The sequence below is a fragment of the Bubalus kerabau genome, chromosome 8 (assembly GCF_029407905.1).
Source record: "Bubalus kerabau isolate K-KA32 ecotype Philippines breed swamp buffalo chromosome 8, PCC_UOA_SB_1v2, whole genome shotgun sequence".
In the NCBI taxonomy this organism is placed as follows: Eukaryota; Metazoa; Chordata; class Mammalia; order Artiodactyla; family Bovidae; genus Bubalus; species Bubalus kerabau.
Genome location: NC_073631.1, coordinates 35,551,352 through 35,575,798, shown reverse-complemented (window position 1 = coordinate 35,575,798; position 24,447 = coordinate 35,551,352). Strand labels below are relative to the sequence as shown.

Genomic DNA, 24,447 nt, shown 5'->3' with positions numbered 1-24,447 from the left:
GGAACAGGATAAATGCCCACCAAACCAAACAAAAGAGGAAGAGATAGGGAATCTACCTGATAAAGAATTCCGAATAATGATAGTGAAATTGATCCAAAATCTTGAAATCAAAATGGAATCACAGATAAATAGCCTGGAGACAAAGATTGAGAAGATGCAAGAAAGGTTTAACAAGGACTTAGAAGAAATAAAAAAGAGTCAATATATAATGAATAATGCAATAAATGAAATTAAAAACACTCTGGAGGCAACAAATAGTAGAATAACAGAGGCAGAAGATAGGATTAGTGAATTAGAAGATATAATGGTAGAAATAAATGGATCAGAGAGGATAAAAGAAAAACGAATTAAAAGAAATGAGGACAATCTCAGAGACCTCCAGGACAATATTAAACGCTACAACATTCGAATCATAGGGGTCCCAGAAGAAGAAGACAAAAAGAAAGACCATGAGAAAATACTTGACGAGATAATAGTTGAAAACTTCCCTAAAATGGGGAAGGAAATAATCACCCAAGTCCAAGAAACCCAGAGAGTCCCAAACAGGATAAACCCAAGGCGAAACGCCCCAAGACACATATTAATCAAATTAACAAAGATCAAACACAAAGAACAAATATTAAAAGCAGCAAGGGAAAAACAACAAGTAACACACAAGGGAATTCCCATAAGGATAACAGCTGATCTTTCAATAGAAACTCTTCAAGCCAGGAGGGAATGGCAAGACATACTTAAAGTGATGAAAGAAAATAACCTACAGCCCAGATTATTGTACCCAGCAAGGATCTCATTCAAGTATGAAGGAGAAATCAAAAGCTTTTCAGACAAGCAAAAGCTGAGAGAATTCAGCACCACCAAACCAGCTCTCCAACAAATACTAAAGGATATTCTCTAGACAGGAAACACAAAAATGGTGTATAAAATCGAACCCAAAACAATAGAGTAAATGGCAACGGGATCATACTTATCAGTAATTACCTTAAACGTAAATGGGTTGAATGCCCCAACCAAAAGACAAAGACTGGCTGAATGGATACAAAAACAAGACCCCTACATATGTTGATACAAGAGACCCACCTCAAAACAGGGGACACATACAGACTGAAAGTGAAGGGCTGGAAAAAGATTTTCCATGCAAATAGGGACCAAAAGAAAGCAGGAGTAGCAATACTCATATCAGATAAAATAGACTTTAAAACAAAGGCTGTGAAAAGAGACAAAGATGGTCACTACCTAATGATCAAGGATCAATCCAAGAAGAAGATATAACAGTTATAAATATATATGCACCCAACACAGGAGCACCGCAATATGTAAGACAAATGCTAACAAGTATGAAAGGAGAAATTAACAAGAACACAATAATAGTGGGAGACTTTAATACCCCACTCACACCTATGGATAGATCAACTAAACAGAAAATTAACAAGGAAACACAAACTTTAAACGATACAATAGACCAGTTAGACCTAATTGATATCTATAGGACATTTCACCCCAAAACAATGAATTTCACCTTTTTCTCAAGCGCACATGGAACCTTCTCCAGGATAGATCACATCCTGGGCCATAAAGCTAGCCTTGGTAAATTCAAAAAAATAGAAATCATTCCAAGCATCTTTTCTGACCACAATGCAATAAGATTAGATCTCAATTACAGGAGAAAAACTATTAAAAATTCCAACATATGGAGGCTGAATAACACGCTGCTGAATAACCAACAAATCACAGAAGAAATCAAAATTTGCATAGAAACGAATAAAAATGAAAACACAACAACCCAAAACCTGTGGGACACGGTAAAAGCAGTCCTAAGGGGAAAGTTCATAGCAATACAGGCATACCTCAAGAAACAAGAAAAAAGTCAAATAAATAACCTAACCCTACACCTAAAGCAACTAGAAAAGGAAGAAATGAAGAACCCCAGGGTTAGAAGAAGGAAAGAAATCTTAAAAATTAGGGCAGAAATAAATGCAAAAGAAACAAAAGAGACCATAGCAAAAATCAACAAAACCAAAAGCTGGTTCTTTGAAAGTATAAATAAAATTGACAGACCATTAGCCAGACTCATCAAGAAACAAAGGGAGAAAAATCAAATCAATAAAATTAGAAATGAAAATGGAGAGATCACAACAGACAACACAGAAATACAAAGGATCATAAGAGACTACTATCAACAATTATATGCCAATAAAATGGACAACGTGGAAGAAATGGACAAATTCTTAGAAAAGTACAACTTTCCAAAACTCGACCAGGAAGAAATAGAAAATCTTAACAGACCCATCACAAGCACGGAAATTGAAACTGTAATCAAAAATCTTCCAGCAAACAAAAGCCCAGGTCCAGATGGCTTCACAGCTGAATTCTACCAAAAATTTAGAGAAGAGCTAACACCTATCCTACTCAAACTCTTCCAGAAAATTGCAGAGGAAGGTAAACTTCCAAACTCATTCTATGAGGCCACCATCACCCTAATACCAAAACCTGACAAAGATGCCACAAAAAAAGAAAACTACAGGCCAATATCACTGATGAACATAGATGCAAAAATCCTTAACAAAATTCTAGCAATCAGAATCCAACAACACATTAAAAAGATCATACACCATGACCAAGTGGGCTTTATCCCAGGGATGCAAGGATTCTTCAATATCCACAAATCAATCAATGTAATACACCACATTAACAAATTGAAAAATAAAAACCATATGATTATCTCAATGGATGCAGAGAAAGCCTTTGACAAAATTCAACATCCATTTATGATAAAAACTCTCCAGAAAGCAGGAATAGAAGGAACATACCTCAACATAATAAAAGCTATATATGACAAACCCACAGCAAACATTATCCTCAATGGTGAAAAATTGAAAGCATTTCCTCTAAAGTCAGGAACAAGACAAGGGTGCCCACTTTCACCATTACTATTCAACATAGTTTTGAAAGTTTTGGCCACAGCAATCAGAGCAGAAAAAGAAATAAAAGGAATCCAAATTGGAAAAGAAGAAGTAAAATTCTCACTGTTTGCAGATGACATGATCCTCTACATAGAAAACCCTAAAGACTCCACCAGAAAATTACTAGAACTAATCAATGATTATAGTAAAGTTGCAGGATATAAAATCAACACACAGAAATCCCTTGCATTCCTATACACTAATAATGAGAAAACAAAGAGAAATTAAGGAATCAATTCCATTCACCATTGCAATGCAAAGAATAAAATACTTAGGAATATATCTACCTAAAGAAACTAAAGACCTATATATAGAAAACTATAAAACACTGGTGAAAGAAATCAAAGAGGACACTAATAGATGGAGAAATATACCATGTTCATGGACCGGAAGAATCAATATAGTGAAAATGGGTACACTACCCAAAGCAATTTATAGATTCAATGCAATCCCTATTAAGCTACCAACAGTATTCTTCACAGAGCTAGAACAAATAATTTCACAATTTGTATGGAAATACAAAAAACTTCGAATAGCCAAAGCGATCTTGAGAAAGAAGAATGGAACTGGAGGAATCAACCTACCTGACTTCAGGCTCTACTACAAAGCCACAGTTATCAAGACAGTATGGTACTGGCACAAAGACAGAAATATTGACCAATGGAACAAAATAGAAAGCCCAGAGATAAATGCACGCACATATGGACAACTTATCTTTGACAAAGGAGGCAAGAATATACAATGGATTAAAGACAATCTCTTTAACAAGTGGTGCTGGGAAAACTGGACAACCACTTGTAAAAGAATGAAAGTAGAACACTTTCTAACACCATACACAAAAATAAACTCAAAATGGATTAAAGATCTAAACGTAAGACCAGAAACTATAAAACTCCTAGAGGAGAACATAGGCAAAACACTCTCTGACATACATCACTGCAGGATCCTCTATGACCCACCTCCCAGAATATTGGAAATAAAAGCAAAAATAAACAAATGGGACCTAATTAAACTTAAAAGCTTCTGCACAACAAAGGAAACTATTAGCAAGGTGAAAAGGCAGCCTTCAGAATGGGAGAAAATAATAGCAAATGAAGCAACTGACAAAGAATTATCTCAAAAATATACAAGCAACTCCTACAGCTCAACTCCAGAAAAATAAATGACCCAATCAAAACATGGGCCAAAGAACTAAATAGACATTTCTCCAAAGAAGACATACAGATGGCGAACAAACACATGAAAAGATGCTCAACATCACTCATTATCAGAGAAATGCAAATCAAAACCACTATGAGGTACCATTTCACACCAGTCAGAATGGCTGCGATCCAAAAGTCTACAAGCAATGAATGCTGGAGAGGGTGTGGAGAAAAGGGAACCCTCTTACACTGTTGGTGGGAATGCAAACTAGTACAGCCACTATGGAGAACAGTGTGGAGATGCCTTAAAAAACTGGAAATAGAACCGCCTTATGATCCAGCAATCCCACTGCTGGGCATACACACTGAGGAAACCAGAAGGGAAAGAGACACGTGTACCCCAATGTTCATTGCAGCACTGTTTATAATAGCCAGGACATGGAAGCAACCTAGATGCTCATCAGCAGATGAATGGATAAGAAAGCTGTGGTACATATACACAATGGGGTATTACTCAGCCATTAAAAAGAATACATTTGAATCAGTTCTAATGAGGTGGATGAAACTGGAACCTATTATACAGAGTGAAGTAAGCCAGAAAGAAAAACACCAATACAGTATACTAACGCATATATATGGAATTTAGAAAGATGGTAACAATAACCCTGTGTACGAGACAGCAAAAGAGACACTGATGTATAGATCAGTCTTATGGACTCTGTGGGAGAGGGAGAGGGTGGGGAGATCTGGGAGAATGGCATTGAAACATGTATAATATCACGTATGAAACGAGTCACCAGTCCAGGTTCGATGCACAATACTGGATGCTTCGGGCTGGTGCACTGGGACGACCTGGAGGGAGGGTATGTGGAGGGAGGAAGGAGGAGGGTTCAGGATGGGGAAAACAGATACACCTGTGGCGGATTCATTTCGATATTTGGCAAAACTAGTACAATATTGTAAAGTTTAAAAATAAAATAAAATTAAAAAAAATAAACGAGCTCATAAAAAAAAAGAAAGAAAGAAAATGCAGAGGAACCAGAGATCAAATTGCCAACATCCGTTGGATCATAGAAAAAGCAAGAGAGTTCCAGAAAAACATCTATTTCTGCTTTATTGACTATGCGAAAGCCTTTGACTGTGTGGATCACAATAAACTGTGGAAAATTCTTCAAGAGATGGGAATACCAGACCACCTGATCTGCCTCTTGAGAAATTTGTATGCAGGTCAGGAAGCAACAGTTAGAACTGGACATGGCACAACAGACTGGTTCCAAATAGGAAAAGGAGTTCATCAAGGCTGTATATTGTCACCCTGTTTATTTAACTTATATGCAGAGTACATCATGAGAAACGCTGGACTGGAAGAAACACAAGCTAGAATCAAGATTGCCGGGAGAAATATCAATAACCTCAAATATGCAGATGACACCAGCCTTATGGCAGAAAGTGAAGAAGAACTCAAAAGAGTCTTGATGAAAGTGAAAGTGGAGAGTGAAAAAGTTGGCTTAAAGCTCAACATTCAGAAAACGAAGATCATGGCATCTGGTCCCACCACTTCATGGGAAATAGATGGGGAAACAGTGGAAACAGTGTCAGACTTTATTTTTCTGGGCTCCAAAATCACTGCAGAAGGTGACTTCAGCCATGAAATTAAAAGACGCTTACTCCTTGGAAGGAAAGTTATGACCAACCTAGATAGCATGTTCAAAAGCAGAGACATTACTTTGCCAACAAAGGTTCGTCTAGTCAAGGCTATGGTTTTTCCTGTGGTCATGTATGGATGTGAGAGTTGGACTGGGAAGAAGGCTGAGCGCCAAAGAATTGATGCTTTTGAACTGTGGTGTTTGAGAAGACTCTTGAGAGTCCCTTGGACTGCAAGGAGATCCAACCAGTCCATTCTGAAGGAGATCAGCCCTGGGATTTCTTTGGAAGGAATGATGCTAAAGCTGAAACTCCAGTACTCTGGCCACCTCATGCGAAGAGTTGACTCATTGGAAAAGACGCTGATGCTGGGAGGGATTGGGGGCAGGAGGAGGAGGGGACGACAGAGGATGAGATGGCTGGATGGCATCACTGACTCGATGGACGTGAGTCTGAGTGAACTCTGGGAGTTGGTGATGGACAGGGAGGCCTGGCATGCTGCGATTCATGGGGTTACAAAGAGTTGGACATGACTGAGCGACTGATCTGATCTGATGGCAATCCCACTTCTAGGTATGTATCAAAAGGAAATAAAACCAGAATCTTGAAGAGATATCTGTAATCTCTTCTTTACTGAAGCGTAAGTAATCAATATATGAACGGGACCTAAGTGTCCATCAACAAATGAATGGATAAAGAAGATGTGGTGTGTACATGCATACAATGGAACCCTGTTCAGCCACAAGAGGTTAGGAAATCCTGCCACTGGCAACAACATGAAGAATCTTGAGGGCATTATACTAAGTGAGATAAGTCAAAGACAAATATTGAAGGTTATCACTTACATGTGAAATCTTAAAAGTAAAACTCGTGAGTAGAAAAGTGGTTCCCAGAAGGTAGTGAAGACTAGGGAGAGGTTGGTAAAAGGGTACAAACTTTCAGCTGTAAGATTAATAAAGTCTGAGGATCTAATGTTAAACATAGTGATAATAGTTGTTAACACTATTGAATAAGTGAAATTAGTTACAAAAGTAGAACTTAAATGTTATCCCACACACATAAAAAGTTAAATATGTGAGATGATGGGTATATTAGTTAATGTGATGGGGAAAATCCTTCCACAAGGTGTACATTATCAGAGGTAGGAAGAATGTATTCAGTTGTGTCTGACTTATTGTCATCCCAGGGACTGTAGCCTGCCAGGCTCTTCTTCCATGGGGCTTCCAGGCAAGAATATTGCATTGGGTTGCCATTTCCTTCTCCAGGGGATCTTCCCAATCCCAGGGATGGCAGGTGGATTCTTTACCACTGAGCTATCTGGGAAGCCATATATTATCAGAATATGGTACCAAATCATCATGATGTACACTTTAAATACCTTAAAATTTTACCTGTCAATGATATCTCAATAGACCTTATTTTATAAAAAGGTAAGAAGAGACCATCACAAACCCAAAGAAGGTAGAACAAAATATTATATAATAACAACATAAATAATGTATAATTTTAAACCACCCAGGAGTACAAAGGAAGAACTGATAATAAGGAAGTTCCTTGTGAGGACAAGGAGAAAAATAAATACTAACTATAGGGATCCAAGGAACTGTATGAACACTTCATGTACATTACCTCATTAGTCCTCATGATAACCCCATGAAGTATTGCTGTACTATCTAATAAGTTCATCCAACAAAGGAAGATAATGAGAATAAGAGATGAAAAATAGTTGCTTGAGATCACCCCAGTCAGGGGAACTGGTATCACTTAGGGAGAATGTTCCATGCAGGCTTCCTGACTATGATGGTACTAAGCAGACATTTAGAAATGATGAGGGAAGTAGCCATGCCAATATCTTGAGAGTGATTATGTTCCTAGTAGAGAAAACAGAAAGACGCATATGTGGGCTGGGTGTGCTCAAGGAAAACAAGGTGACCAGTGTCACTGAAGCATAGCGAGTAAGAAGGCAGGGAATAGGATGTGAGATCAGAGAGGAACTGGAGGCCGGGTAAACCTAGGAATTTTGTCTTTCACTCTGAGTCAGAAGGAAAGCAACTACTTGAAAGTTTTGAACAGAGGAATGAAATTATTTGACATATTCCTAAAGGATCACTCTGGCTGTCCTATGGAGAAAAAATGACAGGAGTCAGAGGTGGAGCTTGAAGACTCTTGCAAATCTCCATATTTAAGTTTAGGAGGTGACAGTGGTGGTGCACATTTTACTGCTGGATTATGGAAGAGAGAATTCAACACTGACCCCAAAGTTTTTGAGCATAAGCAACTGGCATGCTAGAACTACCATACAAAGAATGGCAAAGACTACAGGAAGAAGTGTGGTTTTTTTTCCAGAGGTGGCGGTGGTGGGATTAGGAGTTCTTTGTTGTACATGCTTCATCTGAGGTGCTTATTACACAGCCAGATGGAGAAGTCAAGTTGGCAGCTGCGTGTATAAGTCCAGAGTTCAGAGTAGTGTTCTAGATGGAAGCATATATACGGGAAAGAGCAGTATGGTGTTTAAAGCCGTGAACCTGGGTGCAACTACTTAGTGAGTGTAGACAGAGATTCAAAACTGAGCTCAGAAACAGTCCAACATTTAGAGGTTGGGGAAGTGAGAAGAAAGCAGTGAAAGAGAGTAAGAAGGAGCAAATAGGATGAAAAGTAGCAAAGTGCTGAGAGGAGGAGTTGTGTGTATCCAATACTGCTCAAAGGTCAAATAAGGTGAGGAACCTGACCTCTGGCTTTGGCAAGGAGACATTCCTGCTGACTCTGAAAAGAGTAGTGTCAGTGGTAGTTATTAAAAGCTCATTTGACTAGTTCAAGAGAAGTGAAAGTGTTAGTCACTCAGTCATGTCCGACTCTTTGCACCCCATGGACTGTGGCCCTCCAGGCTTCTCTGTCTGTGGGACTCTGCAGCCAAGAATACCGGAGTGGGTTGCCATTCCCTTTCCCACGGGATCTTTCCAACCCAGGGATTGAACCTGGATCTCCTGCATTGCAGGCAGATTCTTTACCATCTCAGCCATCAAGAGAGAAAGGAGGCAAAAAAAAAAAAAAAGGAGGCACAGTCTGTCATAAAAGAAAGGGTACTAAGGAACAGCTTAGAAGTGTTGAATGCAGGGTTGGGAAAATTTCTTGGTTCCCTTTTTTAAGAAGGGAAAAATAACAACATGCTTATACGTTATGACATGCAGGAAGATCTAGAAAAAGGAAGGTCAATGGAAAGGGACAACTGTCAGAGCTAAGACCGTAACAGAAGAGAGAGGATGGGGTGCAGTACACAGGCCAAAAGACTGGCCTTTGGTAGAAAACTCCTTAGCTTATCCCTCCTAAGAGGGGAAAAGACAAGGTCAAGAGATCCCTCAATATCCAGGAAGGACTGTTTCCAGGAGCCCCCCAAGACAGCAGAGTCCATGGAAGCTCAAGTCTCTTACATGTCCGAGTCCTGTATACATTTGATCCACAGTTGGTTGATTAACAGATGTGGACCCTGCAGATATGGACAGCCAACTATATATGAAAAGCTACAGCTAAACTATATATGAAAAGCAATTTAACAGCATACTTGATCATTTACAATCTTTTAAAATCAGCAATTCTGTCTGTAGAAATTTGCCTCTTTAGGAAATAATCATTCAAAATACAAATACTTAACTATAAGCATGCTATATTTAAAAGTGAAAAACTGAAGGCATTATAAAAGACCAACAATCATCAGCTACTGCTAGACTTTTTTGGCCTAAAATCCATTTATGAAAAGATGTTTAAAGTTATATCAAGCAGTAACTCAGAAAAATTTATATCTTATCACTGATACACAATTTAAAACTTAATTAAACCAATTTTAAATATGAAATATATTTTAGGATGTTTTCTATTAACATATTTCACATATTTAGCTTCAGAAGCATAAAACTCTATTTTAAAAGAATAATAACTAATATTTTTAAAGTTCAACTTCACCAGCAATCAAATAAATGCGAACCAAAACCAACAACAGGATATTTTCTATTCAGAGCATTAGCCACACCTTTAAGATTAATTGTAAATGACAGAGGCAGGCCCAGTCACATACTGCTGATAGGATCTAAACTGGTAGGGCCTCTCTGGTGGGCAGTTTGACAACAAGCTTCAAAAGTTTTAATAACATATATACTAAATTTACCCAAGAAATTCTACTTCAAGGTTTTAACCTAAAGAAATAATGATGGTTCTGCATAAAAAGATGCAGTGCAAGGCCATTAACTGCAATGCTGCACATGACAGGGAACTGAACGCACTTGGAAAGTCGAACACTAACTGAGTTAACATACTATATAAAGAATGAAATTCTATTCATGTTAGGAAATGATGCTATAGAATGATTGCTAAGAACATGCAAAAGTGTTCATTATATAGTATTAAGGGAAACAGATACATGTATATCATGATTCCATTTTATTCAAAGAAAAAATATTTCTATGCACAGAAAAGGCTGAAAGTGATCTGTCAAAATGTTAACAATGCTAGTGGCTGCTCTGTAAACATAAGATTATGAGTTACTTAAGCTTTCTTCTACTTTCTACCTTTCTGTATTTTCCAATTTTTCTACAATAAGTACCTACTTTTCCAATAAGTTAAAAATAGTAATATGGGGAGGAATAGACTCTTATACCAGAACCTGGAATGTTAGGTCCATGAATCAAGGCAAATTGGAAGTGGTCAAACAGGAGATGGTAAGAGTGAACATCGACATTTTAGGAATCAATGAACTAAAATGGACTGGAATGGGTGTATTTAACTCAGATGACCATTATATCTACTATTGTGGGCAAGAATCGCTTAGAAGAAATAGAGTAGCTATCACAGACAACAAAAGAGTCCAAAATGCAGTACTTGGATTCAATCTCAAAAACAACAGAATGATCTCTGTTCGTTTCCAAGGCAAACCATTCAATATCACAGTAATCCAAGTCTATGCCCCAACCAGTAAAGCTGAAGAAGCTGAAATTGAACACTTCTATGAAGACATACAAGACCTTCCAGAACTAAACCCAAAAAAGACGTCCTTTCCATTACAGGGGACTGGAATGCAAAAGTAGGAAGTCAAGACATCCGTGGAGTAACAGGCAAATTTAGCCTTGGAATACGGAATGAAGCAGGGCAAAGGCTAATAGAGTTTTGCCAACACAACACATTGATCATAGCAAACACCCTCTTCCAACAATACAAAAGAAGACTCTACACAGGGACATCACCAAATGGTCAATACCGAAATCAGACTGATAATATTCTTTGCAGCCAAAGAAGAAGAAGCTCTATACAGTCAGCAAAAACAAGACCAGGTGCTGACTGTGGCTCAGATCATGAACTCCTTATTGCCAAATTCAGACTTAAATTGAAGAAAGTAGGGAAAACCACTAGATCATTCAGGTATGACCTAAATCAAATCCCTTATGATTATACAGTGGAAGTGAGAAATAGATTCAAGGGATTAGATTTGATAGAATGCCTGAAGAACTATGGACAGAGGTTTGTGACACTGTGCAGGAGGCAGTGATTAAGACCACCCCCAAGAAAAAGAAAAGCAAAAAGGCAAAATGGTTGTCTGAGAAGAGAAGAGAAGTGAAAGGCAAAGGAGAAAAGGAAAGATACACCCATTTGAAGGCAGAGTTCCAAAGAATAGCAAGCAGAGATAAGAAAGCCTTCCTAAGTGAACACTGCAAAGAAACAGAGGAAAACAATAGAATGGGAAAGACTAGAGATCTCTTCAAGAAAATTAGAGATATCAAGGGAACATTTCATGCAAAGATGGGTAAAATAAAGGACAGAAATGGTATGGATCTAACAGAAGCAGGAGATATTAAGACGAGGTGGCAAGAATACACAGAAAAAATGTACAAAAAAGATCTACATGACCCAGATAATCACAATGGTGTGATCACTCACCTAGAGCCAGACATCCTGGAATGTGAAGTCAAGTGGGCCTTAGGAAGCATCTCTATGAACAAAGCTAGTAGAAGTGATGGAATTCCAGTTGAGCTATTTCAAATCCTAAAAGATGATGCTGTGAAAGTGCTGCACTCAGTATGCCAGCAAATGTGGAAAACTCAGCAGTGGCCACAGGACTGGAAAAGGTCAGTTTTCATTCCAATCACAAAGAAAGGCAATGCCAAAGAATGCTTAAACTACTACACAATTGCACTCATCTCACATGCTAGTAAAGTCATGCTCAAAATTCTCCAAGCCAGGCTTCAAAAATATGTAAACTGTGAACTTGCAGATGTTCAAGCTAGATTTAGAAAAGGCAGAGGAACCAGAGATCAAATTGCCAACATCCACCGGATCATCAAAAAAGCAAGAGAGTTCCAGAAAACATCTACTTCTGCTTTACTGACTATGCCAAAGCCTTTGACTGTGTGGATCACAACAAACTCTGGAAAGTTCTTAAAGGGATGGGAATACCAGACCACCCAACTTGCCTCCTGAGAAATCTACATGCAGGTCAAGAACCAACAGTTAGAACTGGACATGGAACAACAGACTGGTTCCTCACTGAGAAAGGAGTACGTCAAGGCTGTATATTGTCACCCTGCTTATTTAACTTATATGCAGAGTACATCATGAGACATGCTGGGCTGGATGAAGCATTAAGCTGGAATCAAGATTGCTGGAAGAAATATCAATAAGCTCAGATATGCAGATGACACTACCCTTATGGCAGAAAGCAAAGAAAAACTAAAGAGCCTCTTGATGGAAGTGAAAGAGGAGAGTGACAAGGTTGGCTTAAAGCTCAACATTCAGAAAACTAAGAACATGGCATCTGGTCCCATCATTTCATGTCAAATAGATGGAGAAACAGTGGCAGACTTTATTTTGGGGGGCTCCAAAATCACAGCAGATGGTGACTGCAGCCATGGAATAAGAAGACACTTACTCCTTGGAAGAAAAGTTATCACCAACCTAGACAGCATATTAAAAAGCAGACACATTTTGCCAACAAAGGCCCGTCTAGTCAAAGCTATGGTTTTTCCAGTAGTCATGTATGGATGTGAAAGTTGGACTATAAAGAAAGCTGAGTGCTGAAGAATAGATGCTTTTGAACTGTGGTGTTGGAAAAGACTCTTGAGAGTCCCTTGAAATGCAAGGAGATCCAACCAGTCCATCCTAAAGGAAATCAGTCCTGAATATTCATTGGAAGGACTGATGTTGAAGCTGAAACTCCAATCCTTTGGCCACCTGATGTGAAGAACTGACTCATTGGAAAAGACCTTGATGCTAGGAAAGATTGAAGGCGGGAGGAGAAGGGGACAACAGAGGGTGAGATGGTTGGATGGCATCACCGACTCAACGGACATGAGTTTGAGTAAACACTGGGAGTTCAAGATGGACAAGGCAGCCTGGCTTGTTGCAGTCCATGGGGTCACAAAGAGTTGGCTATGACTGAGCAACTGAACTGAACTGAGGCTCTTATAATTAGGCATCAAATAGAATTTTAAAAAATGTGTCTAATATAGGTACATTTGGGTGGATGTCATTCAATTTTTAAAATATTGGTTCTTTATGACTATTAGGATAGTTTAAATCTTTCTAAAAAGAAAACCTTCATGGTCAGTAATCTAGCTGGGTTATGACTAGGTTGAATTGATATTTATCTTCTTGTTCTTGTATTCTTTATATAACAAGATGGCAGGAATCCTCTGTTATATATTGACTACAAAGGAATAAATATATATTTGGATTACTTCATAGAAAGAGGAAATTGCAAAAAAACTGGACAAATGGTGACTAAGCAGCTGGAGACACAGAATACAGATCATTAAGTTCATTCTGAGGGTACCAGGTGAGAAGGTTCCATGACTGCATCTTTTTAAAAGCACTGTAATAATCACTACATTCTCTTATTTAAAAAGAGAGGAAAATTTGCATTTATGATTATCTTCATATTTTAATTTAAATTTCCTAAATCACTAAAAACTGCCTTTCTATCTGCATGCTGATGACCAAACTCCTGTCTCCGTCATTTTGCTCTCTAATTTCAGATCTGTGGCCCACTCTGCACAAATCTGCTGTGTCTATGGACAAGCTACTTAACCTCTCTAGGTTTCAGTTTTTCACTTAAAAATAAAGACAGTGGTGCTGACCTCACTGATTTTTTAGGAGATTAATGAGTTAACAGAAGTAAAGCACTTAACACAATGCCTGATAAACATGCAATAAGTAGTATTACTCATATTTACTAGTATTATTTTGAACTGTTAGTTATCTCCACAAAGTGTCCTATACTTCAATAAATCTCTAAACAGTGTTAATTTCATGCCTGTTCCAAACATCTTGCTGTGTTTCTTTTCTAGATCTAATGTAACAGAATTATTCATTTCCCAAGGGATCCTAACTTAAGTTAGAAATCTTTGTACCATAATACTCTATTCCTCCTTCTCCTTCATCACCTAAAAAATCTTCACACTCCTAGCTCTGAAATCATAGTGACTTCTCTTACTAGACGGTGATTATTTTGGGTACAGGGATTGTATTCCTTTACAGAAGTTTACAGAGTTCCTATACTCTTGACATCTAGGAAGAAACCTAGGAAAGTTTTTTTCCTGCCTTCAGTTCAGTTCAGTTCAGTTCATTTCAATTGCTCAGTCATGTCTGACTCTTTGTGACCCCATGGACTGCAGCACACCAGGCCTCACTGTCCATCACCAACTCCCGGCAATTACTCAAACTCGTCTCCACTGAGTCAGTGATGCCATCCAACCATCTCATCCTCTGTCATCCCCTTCTCCTCTCACCTTCAATCTTTACCAGCATCAGGGTCTTTTCCAATGAGTCAGCTCTTAGCATCAGGTGGCCAAGGTATTGGAGTTTCAGCTTCAACATCAGTCCTTCCAACGAATATTCAGGACTGGTCTCCTTTAGGATGGACTGGTTGGATCTCTTTGCAGTCCAAGGGACTCTCAAGAGTCTTCTCCAACACCACAGTTCAAAAGCATTAATTCTTCGGCCCTCAGCTTTCTTTATAGTCCAACTCTCACATCCATACGTGACTACTGGAAAAACATTGCCTTGACTAGACGGACCTTTGTTGGCAAAGTAACAACTCTGCTTTTTAATATGCTCTCTAGGTTGGTGGTAACTTTTCTTCCAAGGAGTAAGAGTCTTTTAATTTCATGGCTGCAGTCACCATCTGCCATGATTTTGGAGCCCCCAAAAATAAAGTCTGCCACTGTTTCCAATGTTTCTCCATCTATTTGCCAGAAAGTGATGGGACCGGATGCCATGATCTTTGTTTTCTGAATGTTGAGTTTTAAGCCAACTTTTTCACTCTCCTCTTTCACCTTCATTAAGAGGCTCTTTAGTTCTTCTTCACTTTCTGCCATAAGGGTAGTGTCATCTGCATATCTGAGTTTATTGATATTTCTCCCGGCAATCTTGATTCCAGCTTAATGCTTCATCCAGCCCAGCATTTCTCATGATGTACTCTGAATATAAATTAAATAAGCAGGGTGACAATATACAGCCTTGATGTACTCCTTTTCCTATTTGGAACCAGTCTGTTGTTCCATGTCCAGTTCTAACTGTTGCTTCCTAACCTGCATATAGATTTCTCAAAAGGTGGGTCAGGTGGTCTGGTATTCCCATCTCTTGAAGAATTTTCCATAATATATTGTGATTCACACAGTCAAAGGCTTTGGCATACTCAATAAAGCAGAAATAGATATTCTTCTGGAACTCTCTTGTTTTTTCAAATATCCAGTGGATGCTGGCAATTTGATCTCTGGTTCCTCTGCCTTTCCTGCCTTAGCACTCAATAAATGCATCTTCTGTGTATGTATACACATACATCTATTACTTACAGACATATATTACTCACTCTTTCTCCCTTACAGTTTTGCCTGATCATAACATTTCAGAAGTATATAATTATTCAGGAAATAAATTATGCAAGCAGATCTTAAGAAAAGTTTTAGATTTCATCTGATTAATTTTTAATACTGATGAGATTATGGGAAACCTCTAACTCTCACACAATGTTGGTAGTAGGATAAATTGATACAACTCTAAGAACAGACTTTAAGAGTCACAAAATTTTTCATTGTATTTACCTAAATAACTCTATAAATTCACAAAAGAAACAAAATAAAATTATTTGCACAAAAATGTTCATTATTATTTTCATTTTAATGGAGATAACATGAAAACCAATTTAAATAATGAATTATAGTTTTGAAATCTCAATGGACTAGTATAGAGCTATTAAGGCTATTATATTAACTACAGAAGTAAAAACAGATGCTGTTTTTAAAAACTATATTTATGCCACGGTTATAATTATATAAAAACTATATATATATGTACTAAAAATGCAACTGGAGTTTATATTTTTGAATGATTTCTGGTATGGAAATAAATGTTCTATAAAAGGTAATTTTAATCAGATGAATATATTACATAAGACATTCAACTATAAATTAAGATTTCAAAATATCAAATACCTTTGGGTAAACCTCAAATATGGTATATAGTCTATTACAGCAGGAAGGTTGCCATCCAATCTTTCTCCCTTTAGGCAGAAGCTAAGACAACAGACAATAAATATATTAATACATAAAAATTTAAATCACAGTGTTATAAACAATCTCTTGTTAGAAACATTTGTTTCATCAATGATAAAAAGATGAATTTTTTATTTGTAATTTAAATGTGACTTGTTATAATCACCTCAATAAAGACAATTCTACCTTCAATATCAAAGGCTTACAAAAAGTAATAACACTATTACATACATACATCATGCAAAAGTAAAGTTTACTGAGAAATCTGTACAAATACTATTTACATAGTTCATTTTATCTTGGTCTTTATTAGACTTCAAAGACGTCACTGGAGTATTTTCATATGAAGAGTTGTTGTTCTCATTTACATACAAATTCTCAGGTGACACTGAATATTTCCTAAAAAGGTCTGACTGATTAGAAAAATCTTCATATATGAACTACTACCTTTTGGTTCCTCTGGGAAGTTTTCCTGCTAAAATACTTACTCTAATATATTAATATCAAGGGCACAGGATGTATTTTTCCAGACTTGAATAAGGAGAGAATCAAAGTGGCCATATTTCATATGGGCTTTCCTTTATTTACAAAAACATTACTAATGTGTCAGTAAGATATTTGCTTTCTACACAATATCAATGGGCTACAACAAACCAAGAGTTTATATTATTATCCCAGTTTTGTTTTCAACCAGAAAATAATTGTAAAGGATTTAGACAGAGCCAGCAGCATACAGTAAAAAGTTAACACCCTTAGAGAAATCATGAAGACAGCCTTCATGCTGTATTCACCACGTTCATCCCAAACAATTAAGTTAATTAACCTAATCCCGCTTTATCAAATTTCAAATAGAGGAAAGTTATACTTATAAAGAGAAAAGTATTTTGAAAAAGAAGTGATTTACTAGAAAAAAGTAACTTGAGTGAAACTGAAGAACTTAAGGAAGAATTGATGCTTTTGAACTGTGGTGAAGTTCAAAACTTGGAGAAGACTCTTGAGAGTCCCCTGGACTGCAAGGAGATCCAACCAGTCCATCCTAAAGGAAATCAGTCCTGAATATTCATTGGAGGTACTAATGCTGAAACTGAAACTCTGATACTTTGGCCACCTCATGCAGAGTTGACTCATTGGAAAAGACCCTGATGCTGGGAGGGATTGGGGGCAGGAGGAAAAGCGGACAACAGAGGATGAGATGGCTGGATGGCATCACCGACTCGATGGACCTGAGTTTGAGTGAACTCTGGGAGTTGGTGATGGACAGGGAGTCCTGGTGTGCTGCGATTCATGGGGTCGCAAAGAATCGGACACGACTGAGCGACTGAACTGAACTGAACTGAACTCTTCCTCAGTTAATTTCTTAAGTTTAAGACAGTCTCTTATTCGAGAGCATTATTTTTTAGTTCAAGACCTAAAAGCAGATTTTTAAGTTTTATGCTTATTTGTTAACAGTGGATTTTTAAGTGATGTATTTCAATGAAAATATAATCCTTAATTCTCAGGTTTGAATTCTTATTATAGACAAACCTTTTACTTTTAGTACAATGTAAAATCTTAGATCAATAAATGAAATGCAGAAGGATGCTCCCAACAACCTACGGAGAACTTAGAATGTCCATTTTTAGTACTTGCAATCTTAGTTTGGAATCAGCTCACCTTGTTAATAATAAAAGCAAATATTAACAAAAATTTTAATACTCCAGAAACAAAATAAGAAACATAAGGTATCTAAGACAGCCTGTCAAGATCCTCTTTATCTCACCACATGAGAAAATGAAAATCTTTCTGGCTATGAATCAATATTAGTATATTTCTTTTTCATTTTAAAACAGTAGTAGAAAAATACTAAGAGATTCCTTTAGTGCTACCAGAATATATGATTTTTCTGGTCGGGGGGGATGTGGTCCAAGCTTTCTTTTTCCCAAGGCAGAAAGCAAATAAGTTTTGTCAGTTAATTCCTTAAGTTTAAGACAGCCTCTTTTTTTTAGAGCAAACCTATTTATAAAACTGATCTCATTATAAAGGGAACAACACAAATCAAATCAATATCCAACTGCATGCTTTACTTAGAAAACGGAAAGAAAAGAATCATAAGCAGAAACTATTATGAGGTAGAATAATTTTAAATCAGAATACATACAGTTAGATGAAGTACCTGAAATCAATAGCATTGAGTCCAAGGAGCATGCCAGCAAGCATATTTGCTTCCTCACCCAAGACAATTGCTCCATCTTCATAAAATCTCCTAAAAAATGAAATGGGTGAATATGTATTAAAAACAGACTGAAGCTTCAGCTACAAGAATCAGTTAAAGCCCAAGCTAGAGTAGAAAGAACTAAAATTTATTTAATTTGTCAAAACAAGAACATACCTGGATCACTTAAATCTTGCAGATACTTAGCAGAATAAAAAAGCTGCCATTGTAACAAGGAAAAAAACCATTCTAAGTGTTTACATCTCTCTTAAAAAGAATCTTCAAAGTGACTCATTTAGTAGGCCTACAGTGTCTAGTGTTTTTCCAAGCCAGAAGCAATATATACGTAAACTGAAAGGTGGTAAACAGTCATTTAAACTGGTCTCCTTTCAAAACTATGTAGATTATTTTCTATTAATATACATAACAAACACAAACATACATCGTTTTTCTGTAATGCCAAGGGTTATTAACCAAAGAACTAGGAAGATGTGATTAATAGTAATTTATGCTAACCTTTAACATTACAATACTAATAGGGCAGATGGGCTACCTAGGTGGCCGCATACGAAAAAGAAAGTGTTCACTGTATCTCTGACAAAATGTAAATATGAATCTATCTTTGTTAATTCTTGTAAAGCCGTCTGTTTTGGTTAATGTTAATTTTTATAATATTAAAGTCTATTTTAAAATATTTAAAATAAATATTTTGAAAAAATATTATTTAATATGGGCTTAAGGTATTTTTCCACAAAAGAATCTAAAGATTATTGAATTCATTTTCAAATAGTATCAAAAACTTGCTTATGTTCAGTAACAGAGATAATAAAATTGTTATAACTCTTTATGTTATACAATGGCAAGGAACACCACTCTGTAACCCAACTAAAAGGAAAGCATCTTAGTAAATGAAATTTGTCTTGCTCTTTTCCATATTCTTGAGCTTAAAAGCGGAGAAGGCAATGGCAACCCACTCCAGTACTCTTGCCTGGAAAATCCCATGGATGGAGGAACCTGGTGGGCTGCCGTCTATGGGGTGGCACAGAGTCGGACACGACTGAAGCGACTTAGCAGCAGCAGCAGAGCTTATAAAGACTGCATATAAAGTCTATATTCTTATATTACTATCATCAATTTTGAATAGTCCACAGTTTACCAAATACTTTTATAATCATATTATTTGATACTTGCAAAGCTGATGAAATAAATGCAGAAGCAATTGTCATTCGTTTCAATTTCATTATCAAGAAGAGAGACAGGTTTAAACAGTTTGCCCAAGATGATGTTGATAAACTTATCAAGGAAGAAAACCAACTTTTACTTAAGTTGTACATCTTTTCTACTGAACCATGATACTTCCTGTAAAATAAAAATATTTAAAGAGACTTTAACCTTTGTTACGGTAAGAAATTTTACATGAATAAAAAGTACAAAGGAAACTACAACTATTTACCCTCCGACAGATGTAAGGCTACAAACAAACACGATGGGAAGACTAGCTTAGATTAGATGCTCTTTCTTGGAAATATGTAAATTTACATTTCTTGAAAATGTAAATGAATAGTTACCATTTACATAAGAGGAGAAAAACTTAAAAGTTTCAGCCTAACAAAGATCAGTAAAATAAATGGAAGAAATTCCTACATATTCAACTGAGGTGTTCCACAAAATGGTAAAGATATTTAGACAAAACATCTGAGATTTTGTCACTGCCTCAATGGCTAAATTGGCTGTTGACAGAATATTTGATCAACTCCTTGAAGAACTATGATTCCAATGGTTCTAGACTACCACTTCCTACGGGACACATGCATTTATTCTGGTGTTTGACATCAGCAATCACCCATGATTCCCAGTACTTCCCTATATGAGAATAGGTCTATTTTTATTTGCCACCTTGAGCTTATCATGTTTAAAAGTACATTCCAAAAGTCACATCAAAACTATTTTTGCTTACTTTCCAATGTTAATATTATACTAGGAACTAATGAAAAATACCTAAAACAAAGACTAAATGGTTTTAGAACCATTTTTAAGCAAGCTTAAAGGTAATTTATATACCCTATATTTTATATATCATTTTGTTTTACTGAGTTTTTCTGGCCTTTGTTTTACTATTGATTTTTTAAGCTAACCTAGGGGCTTCCCTGATAGCTCAGTTAGTAAAGAATCCACCTGCAAGGCAGGAAGCCCCGATTCAATTACCGGGGCAGGACAATCTGCTGGAGAAGGGAAAGGCTACCCACTCCAGTATTCTGACCTGGAGAATTCCATGGACTACAGTCCATGGGGTTGCAAAGAGTTGGACACGACTGAGCGACTTTCACTGTCACTGTCATATAATACACTAAATGTGAAATCAATTAATTCCACCTAAAACCATATCTGAAATATAATATTGCATAGACCTGATTTAATACACCTTTACTGTAGCAGACGGGAGGGGAGGACAAGCAGAAGAGGAAAGGCTAGTTAAGAGAATTGTCCATTGCGTGCTGAACTTTTCATTATTAAATCTGATTAAGAAAATAAAATAAATGCACTTAAAGAAATCTATCAACATTTAGGTTTCATTTATAATATGCTATTTTATGTCACTTGACATTTTATATACTATCATTTAATCAAAGATACAAGTCATTCATGTGTATTAAAGAGGCAGAAGCTATTATAAAAAATTGTTTTATTCCCTTAATCAAGCCAATATATCAATAATTCTGACTGAAAATTTGATCTTGTTATCAATATTTTCAAAGACTTCTAAAGACTGTAAACTTTCAATCTCTTCATTTTACCTCACAGAAAAATTGGAACATTAATAAAGCTTGTTTATATAACCAAGATTATGTAACCAATGAGCCAAGAGTAAAGGCTAAGATGACTAATAAAAGTAAGGTATGCTGCTGCTAAGTCGCTTCAGTAGTGTCCGACTCTGTGCGACCCCACAGACGGCAGCCCACCAGGCTCCCCCATCCCTGGGATTCTCCAGGCAAGAACACTGGAGTGGGTTGCCATTTCCTTCTCCAATGCATGAAAGTGAAAAGTGAAAGTGAAGTCGCTCAGTTGTGTCCGACCCTCAGCGACCCCATGGACTGTAGCCTACCAGGCTCCTCCCTCCGTGGGATTTTCCATGCAAGAGTACTGGAGTGGGGTGCCATTGCCTTCACTAAAAAAATTCCCTTTTGTTGAAAATATTTTTTGTGCTAAGGAAAATATTTTTATGAGAAGGATCTAAACCAAAAGAGCATATTGGCTTGCAAAAATGGATTATAAATATTAAAAGTAGAAAGATGAAAAATAAATTTAAAACTTCTGTTTAAAGAGTTATATGTTCGATGGTATCTTTCAAGTTTTGTATTTTAGAAACAAAGGAAAATTGTCAGCAACTATTTGATATTACTGTGATCTGGAAGAAAAGTCCCCACTTTCCATCAGGTGTACTCTTTCCAATTATTTGTATGTTGACTAGAAAAATACTAGACACTAGAAAGGTACTTAAAATAACACTTGAATAAGCATAATAATCTTTTTCTCAACACATATAATTTAATTCCAACTGAAATACGTCTACAATGCCATCTTTAGTGTTTATTCTATAGGACTATTTTAAAACCTTTCCGGTACTTCAGTAACAAATATCCTTTGGATAGGAAGTGAACCACCAGAACAGATGATGTTGATACTGAACAATATCATGCTTCAAAATTTATTTTGAGAATCGTAAGTTATTCTACACACTAAAAGTGCAATACTCAGATATGAGAAAGCTTATTTTATAAGCCAAAGAAATTCCATTATCAATATCTTGTTCTTTTCCCCAGTTTAGTCTTTATTTAAGAAGCTTGAAGTGGTGGGAGATAAAATTCTCCCTCATGACATACAAAACAAATTACAGCATTACAAAGAAATGTTCTATTCTACTCAAAGACAAGGTGAATCAGAAAGAAGAGATAGCCAAAAAAATCAATCTCCAAACAGTCTTGCTAAGAATGTGAGATTCTCTGTTTTATCAACAAATACATCATGTAGCAAGAACTGTGTTATGTACGAGAGTTAAAATGATAAAGAAGATAAACAAGACCCCTCTTTATGAAACTTACAGTCTAGGGGAGAGGACAGGCAATAAACAGAAGGAGGAGACAATCAGAGATGGCAAGCAGTATAAAATAAGGAACTAGTTTATTGAGGTGGAGAAAATTTAGTAAAGATGAATCCAACTTTGAAGAAGGGCACTGGGAAAGATATTTTCGAGTAAGTGTTTATTATGGGAACTTAGGCCCAAAGAAGCCTGAAAACAGGGCTTTGGAGGCCATATAACATTAATAATAATTGTGAACATGTCCTGAGCGCCAGGCGTAGTTATAAGTGCTTTACATGAATTATCTTGCTTAACTTTACCAACAATTATTATGCCACAGAGGGAGTAAGAAATTTACCCATGATTCCACAGCTAGAAAGTGGTGAAACCAGGATCTGACTCCAGGAAATGTGTTGGCAGAGCCTGCTGGCTAAAGTAATGAGAAAGCATTCCAATGTTTAAAGTAGGAATTGACAGGATCCCTTTTACCATACTTTTTAAGAAGACTGGCTGGATGCTGGGTGGCTACTGGCCGGTGGCAAACTGGAATCTCAGTTGGGAGGTTAACAGGGGAGGAGGTAGGCAAGAGATGAGAGAGGTGCGCGTTACTGCTGCAGCCATAATGGTAAAGGTAAACGGGTGGATTCGAAATAGATTCTGGAAACAGGATCAAAAAGACTTGCTAATGGAATGGCTGTAATGAATGAAGGAGAAAAAGCAATCAATATGAATTTAGATTGTTACTTCATCGGCCATTTAGGTAAGGCAATGAAACGACTTTCAAGAATGGGGTGAACAGGGTTAGAGGGAGAAGAATCAAGAAATCTGAACTAGTCAGAGATTTAAATGTGGTGTCATGACCACTCAGGTGGTATTTAAAACTCCAGAGATACAAAGAGATATCACGTAACACTGGTCAGAATGGCCACCACACACACACACACAAATCTACAAATGCTGGAGAGGAGGTGGAGAAGAGGGAAAAACCCTCTTGCATTGTCGGTGGGAATGTAAACTGATACAGCCACTATGAAAGAAGTATGGAGATTCCTTAAAAAAAACTAGGAATAAAACTACCATATGACCCAACAATCCCACTACTGGGTATATACCCTGAGGAAACCAGAACTGGAAAAGACACATGTACCCCAATATTCACTGCAGCACTATTTATAAAAGTTAGTACATGCAAGCAACCTAGATGTCCATCAACAGATGAACAGATAAAGAAGCTGTGGTACATATATGCTATGCTAAGTTACTTCAGTCGTGTCCGACTCTGTGCGACCCCACAGGCGGCAGCCCACCAGGCTCCTCCGTCCCTGGGATTCTCCAGGCAAGAACACTGGAGTGGGTTGCCATTTCCTTCTCCAATGCATGAAAGTGAAAAGTGAAAGTGAAATCGCTCAGTCGTGTCCGACCCTCAGCGACCCCATGGACTGCAGCTTACCAGGCTCCTCCGTCCATGGGATTTTCCAAGCACGAGTACTGGAATGGGGTGCTATTGCCTTCTCCGATATATATACTATGGAATTTTACTCAGTCATAAAAAGGAATGCATTTGAGTTAGTTCTAATGAGGTGGATGAACCTACAGCCTATTAAACAGAGTCAAGTAAGTCCGAAAGAGAAAACAAATATCGTATATTACCACATATACATGGAATCTAGGAGGATGGTACTGATGAACCTATTTGCAGGGCAGCAATGGAGATGCATGAAATGTTCCCTTGGTATCTCTGATTTTCTTGAAGAGATCTCTAGTCTTTCCCATTCTGTTTTCCTCTCTTTCTTTGCATTGATCGCTGAAGAAGGCTTTCTTCTCTCTCCTTGCTATTCTTTGGAACTCTGCATTCAGATGCTTATATCTTTCCTTTTCTCCTTTGCTTTTTGCTTCTCTT

At 37.1% G+C, this 24,447-nt stretch overlaps 1 protein-coding gene across 9 annotated transcripts in view; it reads right to left on the bottom strand.

The window, feature by feature from the left end:
- Positions 1-24,447, bottom strand: part of LOC129659031 (RUN domain-containing protein 3B) — a 191,787-nt gene that overhangs the window by 73,649 nt on the left and 93,691 nt on the right. For all 9 annotated transcript variants that reach the window (XM_055590036.1, XM_055590037.1, XM_055590038.1 and 6 more), the window contains 2 exons: positions 18,431-18,520; positions 16,219-16,299 (listed from right to left, as the gene is read on the bottom strand). In XM_055590036.1, coding sequence (XP_055446011.1) covers positions 16,219-16,299; positions 18,431-18,520 — 171 coding nt within the window. The remainder of the gene's footprint in view (positions 1-16,218; positions 16,300-18,430; positions 18,521-24,447) is intronic.